The following is a 9,392-nucleotide window of genomic DNA, read 5'->3' on the forward strand; positions in this document are numbered from 1 at the left end:
AGACCCCGCTCCACCTCTGGCTCACCCCACTTTGGTTGCGCCTCTAGTGCGGGACCCCCGTCGCCGACCCCGGACTGGGGACCCTCGTTGCGGGCCCCGGACTGGGAACCCTCGTTGCGGACCCCGGACTGTGGATCCTCATTGATGGGAGGAGACGTATAGACAGCCTGGTGCGTGGGGCTGCCACAGGGCCCACCAGGCTGGGGAGACATACAGGAGGCTTGGTTCTGGGAGCAGGCACAGGATGAACCGGGCTGTGGGGGAGCACTGGAGATCTGGTGCTTATCCCTGGCACCACTCTTCCAGGCTGAATGCCCCCTTTAGCCCGGCACCTCCCGAGCGCAGGCACAGGTCGAACCGGGCTGTGGGGGAGCATTGGAGATCTGGTGCTTAACACGTGCACCTCTCCTTTTGGCTGCATGCCCACTTTAGCCCGGCACGTGCGGGAAGCTGGAACAGGCCGCAATGGGTTCTCCTGGCGAACTGGGGATACCGTGCGTAGAGCTGGCGCAGGATAACCCGGGCCGAAGAGACGCACCGGAGACCAGGAGCGCTGAGCCGGCACAATCCCTCCTGGCTGAACGCCAACTCTAGCACGGCAACTGCGGGGAGATTGCAGAGAGCGCACCAGGCTATGAGAGCGCACTGGAGACACACGGCGCAGAGCCGCATAGCCTGGTGCCTGACTAGTCACTCTCTCCCCACGGTAAGCACGGGGAGTTGGCTCAGGTCTATAACCTGACTCCGCCAATCTCCCCGTGTGCGTCCCCCCCAAAAAATGTTTTTGGGCTGCCTCTCGTGCCTGCTTCGCTGACTTGCCTCCTCATATCGCCGCCTTTACCAGCTGCCTCCGCCTTCCTGGCTGCTTCCACCTGTTCCCATGGAAGGCGATCCCTTCCGGCCAGAATGTCATCCCATGTCCAGTCCTCCTTTTTACCACGCTGCTTGGTCCTTTTGTGGTGGGTAGTTCTGTCACGGCCGTCGAAAGAACTGGACCAAAGCGCAGCGTGGTGAGCGTACATTACTATTTATTTGGATAATGTCGCCAACAAAAAACAATAAACAATACAAAACGACCGTGAAGCTTAARGGCWATAGTGCCACAAACAAAGACAACTTCCCACAAACACAAAAGGGAAAAAGACTGCCTAAGTATGATTCCCAATCAGAGACAACGATAGACAGCTGTCCCTGATTGAGAACCATACCCGGCCAAAACAAAGAAATACAAATACATAGAAAATAGAACATAGAATGCCCACCCAAATCACACCCTGACCAAACCAAAATAGAGACATAAAAAGCTCTCTAAGGTCAGGGCGTGACAGCTATCCAACACTGCAACTTTTCCAAGTCAAGGTAAGCTTTCGGTTTTATTAATTTATTGCCATCGGGGCCCTCCGTTGTAACTGCTAAACTGCTTTCTGTACACTGTACTGCGTGATTGTACACATGGATTACATTATGGGTACTAACGCGTTAGTTCTACTTTGTTGACTATAACTTTAATATGGTCACAAGGATGTAGGTTGTGTAGTGGTTTGGCTTAGAGAGATGTTTGCACCTGGTCATAGACAGCAAAAGGGAAAAGGTTAGAGGAGGAGAGCGCAAATATATGAGAAAGAATTATACAACAATCAAAGTAATGATGCAGTATGTGGCTGTGTGTGTGCGGTGATCATGGATGTATTCATTCCACCGATTCTGTTGCAAAACATTTCTTAAACGGAAGCAAATGGAAGGAAACAAGGAGGGACCACCCTAAATTTATCCAATAGAAACTTTTGTTTTAGACTAATGTTTACACCCGAGATCAGCTAGATGCAGGCAAGAGTGTGCAAGGCGGTATTGAATGTGTCACTGTCTGTCAACTTGATTACTCCTATTTGTCTTTCAACCTGTGCGCCTATGTTATAAACTTTCATTTCTTGGCTAGGTTGTAGCAACCTCATGATGGGTATTATATAGGGCAAATTCGAGTATCATGTAGTAGCCTTAACCTATCGATGTTACATTGAACTGGGTGAATGGAATATGACTGACAGTCATCCAATATGCTATAATAGAAATAAGGACATGCTCATGAAAAATAAGTGTGTGTGTGTGTGTGTGTGTGTGTGTGTGTGTGTGTGTGTGTGTGGTGTGTGTGTGTTGTGTGTGTGTTGTGGTGTGTGTGTGTGTGTGTGTGTGTGTGTGAGAGAGAACATATACTAGGCGTGTGTGAGTAAGTGTGAATGAAGCATAGAATTCTCAACTCACAAGAAAACAGTAAGAAGTCTGTTTCTCACTAAGACACCGTGGGTGGATGTGTTGAGTGCCTGAGTGTATGTTTTACATGCGTGTGAATGTGGGTGGCGTTTAATGGTGCTCCTTTGTGTGAATTTGAGGTGGAGATAGTATTTTTCTGTCTCGGAGAAGTGTATAATGGAGAATGGGGAGGTAGAGAGTTGTAGGCTGTTGTGAGTGATGCATAATGTTGCTCAATGCTACATCTAGCTGTGACTTCTGTTGTCCCACTTATTCTCTGTCACTCCTAGCTTTTTTCTCTCTGCTCTTTTCTCTCTCTTCTCTCTCTCTCTTCTCCCTACTCTCTCTCTCTTCTCTTCTTCGTCTCTCTCTCATCTCTCTCTTCTCTGCTCTCTCTCTCTCTCGTCGCTGTCTTTCAGTCTCTCACCACTCTTTCCCCCATCGCCCTCTCTCCACACCTCCCTCTCTCTTTCACTCCGCTCTCTCTCCCTCTCTCTCTCTCTCAATATCAGCAGCCAGGGTGATATAAATAATGCATCAAAACACATTAAAAACATTTACTGGTGATGAATGAAAAGGGAGGGAAGGAGGGAGAAAGGGTGACTGGGCCTTAAAAGAAGGAGTGTTATAGTGCATTGAGAGGTATAGCAGACCTGGACTTTTTACACTGAGGAAGAGATGGTAAAAACACAGTAATATACCAAAGTGTTCCCCTAATATTGTCAGCCTCTAGTAGTTTACTGGTCGTTTACTTTAGAGCAAAACATGGCTTTATTGAGCTCCATCTCATCCAGAGTGCTGCCTAGTCCACTAACCACGGATTTCATTCATTAAGGTGTAGCACTCAGCAGTGTTTTTGTTTTGGTTAGTCTGGTTAGTCTGTACGTAAATGCAACAAAGTGGGAGAATTGCAGAACCATGAAGCATACATCCTTTCATACACTACCTGATAACACGCACGCACCAACAAACACATACACACACACACACACCCACTCACACACACACACTTCTTTCCCCTATGTGGCACATTGTTCCAGCTCTCCCCAGTCTCCCTCTCCTTCTTGCTCTCACTCCCCCACTTCTCTGCTTCCCTCTCCCTCCCTCACTCCCCCTCTCCCCAGTCTCCCTCTCCCTCCCTCACTTCCCCTCTCTCTATTACTCCCCCCTTCCCTCCCCCTCTCTCTCCTCTTCCCTCCTGGCAGTGTGGCGATTGGCATTATTAAAAATTGATTGGCAGCGAGCATTTTGTGGCTTGCATGTATTACTGAGCCGGAGAGCAGTGGGAAAGCAGCCAGAATTGACAGACAGGCCTTGGCGGAATGGAAGGAGGACTGTAAAGGAGAAAGGAAATGAGGGGTGAAAAGTAAGAGTGTAAAGGAGGAATGAAATTAGAAGTGCAAAGGAGGAATGAAATTAGAAGTGTAAAGGAGGAATGAAATGAGTGTAAAGGAGGAATGAAATGAGGAGTGTAAAGGAGGAATGAAATGAGGAGTGTAAAGGAGGAGTGTAGGGGGAATGGAAAGAGGAATGGAAAAGGGTGACAAGGCCTTATATGAGAACTTGGTGTCTAGATTAGTTAAAAAGATAGATGGACGGACAGACAGAGAGAAAGAGAGACAAGCAGGCAGGCAGAAAGTTAGACCTAGTCAGACCAATTCAAATGTATATATCTGTAATGAGGCCCGGGTGAACTGCAATGTACTTGAACAGAGCTTGCACACATCCTCTCCCTTTCTCTTTCCATCCTTCTTCATCCCGCTCTCTAAATTCCTGAACCTGTACTATCAAATCTCAAAGGTTGTCCTTCTCTCCCAACCTACACAATTACATCTCAAAACATATTGACAAGTATTGTTACTTATTTGCCAACGCTGTCAAGGACATTTAGGAAATGGTGTGCAGCTATATCTTGATGTTATGTAAGCAATCCTAACCTCTTTCTCTCTCTTCTCTGTCTTCTCTTCCTTACTTTCTTTCTCTTTCCCTCCAACCCTCTCTATTCTCAATCTCTCTCTCCCTCTCCAGATGAACAGGCCTATCCAGGTGAAGCCTGCGGACAGCGAGAGTCGAGGAGGTAGTGCTCCACTTCTTTAAACACAGCTGCCGACCGTCCCACATCAGTGGCACCATTACCCCTCTCTGGCCCAGACAAGCACACACTCACGCAAATCAGAAATCAGAGGAGGCTGGTGGGAGGAGCTATAGGAGGATGGACTCATTGTAATGGCTGTAATGGAATAAAAGGAACAGTATCAAACACATTAAACATATGTAAACCACATGCTTGACTCTGTTCCGTTTCAGACATTACAATGAGCCTGTCCTCCTCCTATAGCTCCTTCCCTCTTTAGATGTTTCTCTTATACATTTTTTTTCATGCATAACATATTTAGTTGTGAATTAAGCATACACAAGTTTGAGAGTTTTGAATAGCATCGGTTAGAGAGAGTGAAGGGGTCAGTCAACTATGGCCTATTAAAAGTCACTCATTAAACAAATCTCAGTAACTTTCATGTTCTTCAAAGGACTCACACACAAACACATACAGTACACACACACATGGGCCACTGATTAACCAGTTCAAGATAACATTCTTCCAGTGCAGCGAAAATTTTTGTTTTTGTTTCACACTGTAACATATTTCTGCCTGCAACATAACATAATTAAACATTTTTGTATGAGAGAATGGCGGAGGAGAGGAGAGTGGGAGAAGAAGAGAGAGAAAAATAGAGAGTGTGAGGGAACCATTTTTAGAAAGAGAGATAAAGAGGTAGAGCAAATGAGGAGAGCGAGAGACAGAGAGAGAGAGAGTTACTGAGGGATTGCATGACTTCCTCCCTGTTTATTCTGGTCCTCTAACTGTGATTGATGGAGCTGGGGAGACAAGAGAGAAACAATCAGTGGATGAGCTGGAGAAGGATTCTTACTTCTCTCCCTCGCTCTTCCTCTACCTCTCCACCTCCCTTTCCTCTACCTCTACCCATCCCCCTGTTTCTCTTAGTGCCTCATTCTCAAATCCGGGCCTTGCGCCACTGCTGGTTTTCATTCTTCCCCACTAACCAGGAACTGATTCAGACCTGGGCACACAGGCCTCTCAGTTTAGGCCAATGTAGTGAATGAAGCCCTTATTTAAAATGGTGGTGTTACATTAGTGACCGGTTTCCTGAGCACAGATTAAGTCTAGTCCTGGACTAATACATTCTTTAAATGGAGATTCTCCATTGAGAGTGGTTTTTAATCCAGGAGTTGGGTTCATATGTGTCAGGGAAACTGGCCCTAAGTGAAACTCTCATCAGAAATTTGGTTTGATGGACATACTCTGGTCGACAACCTGTTTATGGTCCTATATAGACTTGGTCTGTCCATGGTGCATCACTTCAAACCCCCCCCAGGGAGTGAAACATTTATTGGTTCCTATTAATTTAATCTCCAGCTGAATATTTTTGTTTGTTGTGTTACAAGTTGTTTCTCGAAGAGAGATGTGAGAATTAATGGTGCAATCCCATGAGAACTGTGAAGGCTTCGGCCTTCAATGAGTTTGTGTGTGTGTGTGTGCAACTTTTACGCCTCTACATTCCTAAAAAAATATGTACTTTTTACTCCCATTCATTTTCCCTGAACCAAAAGTACTTCTTACATTTCGAAGGATCAGACAGGACAGCAATATAGTCAAATTCACTACCTATATGTGTGTGAATTTGCCAACCTACAGTACCAGTCAAAAGTTTGGACACACCTACTCATTCATGGGTTTTTCTTTATTTTTAAAATGTTCTACATTGTAGAATAATAGTTAAGACATTACACAATGAAATAACACATATGGAATCATGTAGTTACCAAAAAAAGTGTTCAACAAATCAAAATATATTTTATATTTGAGATTCTTCAAAGTAGCCACCCTTTGCCTTGATGACAGTTTTGCACACACTTGGCTTTCTCTCAATCAGCTTCACCTGGAATGCTTTTCCAACTGTCTTGAAGGAGTTCCCACATATGCTAAGCACAATTTGGCTACTGATCCTTCCCTCTGCGGTCCAACTCATCCCAAACCATCTCAATTGGGTTGAGGTCAGGTGCTTGTGGAGGCCAGGTCATCTGATGCAGCCCTCCATCACTCTCCTTCTTGGTCAAATAGCCTTTACACAGCCTGGAGGTGTGTTGGGTCATTGTCCTCTTGAAAAACAAATGCTAGTCCCACTAAGCGAAAACCAGATGGGATGGCGTATCGCTGGAGAATGCTGTGGTAGCCATGCTGGTTAAGTGTGCCTTGCATTCTCAAATTCTCAAATCTCAAATTTGGACTCATCAGACCAAAGGACAGATTTCCATCAGTCTAATGTCCATTGCTCGTGTTTCTTTGACCAAGCAAGTCTATTCTTATTGGTGTGGTTTCTTTGCAGCAATTCGACCATGTAGGCCTGATTCACGCAGTCTCCTCTGAACAGTTGATGTTGATGTGTCTGTTACTTGAACACTGTGAAGCATTTATTTGGGCTGCAATCTGAGGTGCAGTTAACTCTAAAGAACTTATCCTCTGCAGCAGAGGTAACTCTGGGTCTTCCTTTCCTGTGGCGGTCCTCATGAGAGCCAGTTTCATCATAGCACTTGATGGTTTTTGTGACTGCACTTGAAGAAACTTTCAAAGTTCTTGACATTTTCCAGATTGACTGACCATGTCTTAAAGTAATGATGGACTGTCATTTCTCTTTGCATATTTGAGCTGTTCTTTCCATAATATGGACTTGGTCTTTTGCCAAATAGGGCTATCTTCTGTATAGCACCCCTACCTTGTCACAACACAACTGATTGTCTCAAACGCATTAAGAAGGAAAGAAATTCCATTCCATTAACTTTTAACAAGGCACACCAGTTAATTGAAATGCATTCCAGGTGACTACCTCATGAAGCTGGTTGAGAGAATGCCAAGAGTGTGCAAAGCTGTCATCAAGGCAAAGGGTGTCTACATTGAAGAATATCAAATATTWAAAAAAATAAAAAATGTTTAACACTTTTTTGTTTACTACATGATTCCATATGTCTTATTTCATAGTTTTGATGTCTTCACTGTTTTTCTACAATGTAGAAAATAGTAAAAATAAAGAAAAACCCTGGACTGGGTAGGTGTGTCCAAACTTTTGACTGGTACTGTAGGTTGGCATTTATTGTCATGAATCTTGCCCTGGAGGCAGCTCTGCACAGGGCCGGCAGCAGAATTAATCAGTTGGAGGGGCATGTGATTTCTTTAGGCGGGCACGTTTTTTTCCCAGGGACCTACTATAATTGTTTTAATGGATGTTATAGTAAAGACCATAGGTCGGCTCGTGAGTTTGAAGTTTGGGGAAGCTTACAATTTATCCTAGCATTTCTACCGATCTGCGTGCCAGTTAGGATTATTTTTTATATGATCATTTTCATTTAATTTCATGAATAAAGTTTTTGTTTCTCAAAATCATTGTCAAGTGGTTAATCATAGAAAGCGGAATTTTAAAGATAACATTCAACTAATGCTAGAGCACTGGAGGCCTGGTGATTATCTAGGCTGGGAAAGTGTTGGAAAGATTTCCCAAAGACTGTGAGGAACTATTATTATTCGCAATGATGTATAAAAAAACAGACTTTGTTGTATTACTGCGAAGCTCAGCTTATTATTGGTGGACGTGGTGATTTAAGACAATCAGAAATCAGACATCCCAAATGGGCACTCCTACATTTGCGCACAGCCTAGGCCTCCAAAAGGGTGCTCAGGCACGCTCTCCCTTATTAAAGTTATCAGAACAGATAAACCATGCTCATTGCTCACATGGATCAGTCCAACAAAAGACAATTAACAAATTGACAAAACTCATAAATGATGGCTATGAAATAATCCAACGCTTGTTTCTCACAAGTGTAGCCGGTTGTGAACTCTGAAAACAATGTTTTACTGTAATTAATACATGCATTAATGGTACATTTACTAGGCCTACTGGTGACATATGTAATGGGTAATTCATAAAAAATAAACAATCAAAGGCCAAACAATTCACACAATGAATGCGCAATAATTTTCGGGAGACAGCTGAGAGCATTCTGGAGAGATGCTTATCTTTGCCACACACCCCTCCCCTTCTTCTTGTTTCAACATTTTAAATTATACTCAAGATACATTATCTTCACACATATTTTAGACGCCTTTCAATGACAGTCGCAAGCCTATTGCCATGCATACTGCCCAAATTGCAGGCTTCCCAATAAAATAGTCATAGTCATATGCACCTGTGATTTGAAACAATCTTCAGCTATTTTTTTAAAAAGAAGCTAATGATCCTCTGTGACTAAGTCATGCTCTCTGGTGTAGGATTTTTAATGATTTTATTTAGACAGGAGTAATATCATATCATTTTGGCAAAACATAATTTTACTTAAAGGGAAGGGAAGCCAGCATCCGAACAGTGCACCCGCCAACTTTCCTTCCCAATTTGCAAGTGCACTGAAACCAGAGATCTGTATATACAGTGGCGGAACTCGAGTTTTCTACATGGGGTGGCCAGGGCTACTTCAAGGGTCCATAGACCATGACAGAAAATGTGTGTGTAACCCTAACCTGGCATCTAAGGCGCATGAATGAATGATTGCTCATTAGAGGTAGAAGTGATAATTCACTTCTAGAGTTCTTCAGTGTGGCAGATAGTGTGGTCCAAAAGGGTTACTTCACTAGAATTCTTTAACATACTATGAATAGTCAGTGTCTCTACCTGGGAACTGCAGCTCAATTTCTCTCTCACTCTCTCACTCTCTCACTCTCTCACACACACACACACACACACACACACACACACACACACACACACACACACACACCTATATATATTATACTGAGGAGAGACGTGGGTCACTCTGTTTTCATTAATATATAATTGGTCTATAAGTGTTGAACATCCAAAATATTTTCAGAAATAAGCTCTAGCACCAAGGAGATAAGATAAATTGCATAGTTTATTTACAAAAAAAATTATTTACGAAATAACACACTGCAATTTGACATACCAGGTATCAAGCAGAAATGGACTTGAAAATGTTTCGTAATTTTGGTGCCCATCAATATTACAAACTTACAGTATCATATTTATGCTCATATATATTATGTTAACTATAGCAAT

The 9,392-nt window shown here is 43.5% G+C and overlaps 1 protein-coding gene across 1 annotated transcript in view; it reads left to right on the forward strand.

Moving 5' to 3' along the window:
* The window catches only part of LOC111970281 (CUGBP Elav-like family member 4), a 142,038-nt gene that overhangs the window by 99,652 nt on the left and 32,994 nt on the right, over nucleotides 1-9,392 (forward strand). The window contains exon 3 of the mRNA XM_023996936.2: nucleotides 4,276-4,324. Coding sequence (XP_023852704.1) covers nucleotides 4,276-4,324 — 49 coding nt within the window. The remainder of the gene's footprint in view (nucleotides 1-4,275; nucleotides 4,325-9,392) is intronic.

Source organism: Salvelinus sp. IW2-2015, linkage group LG11, assembly GCF_002910315.2.
Source record: "Salvelinus sp. IW2-2015 linkage group LG11, ASM291031v2, whole genome shotgun sequence".
Classification (NCBI taxonomy): Eukaryota; Metazoa; Chordata; class Actinopteri; order Salmoniformes; family Salmonidae; genus Salvelinus; species Salvelinus sp. IW2-2015.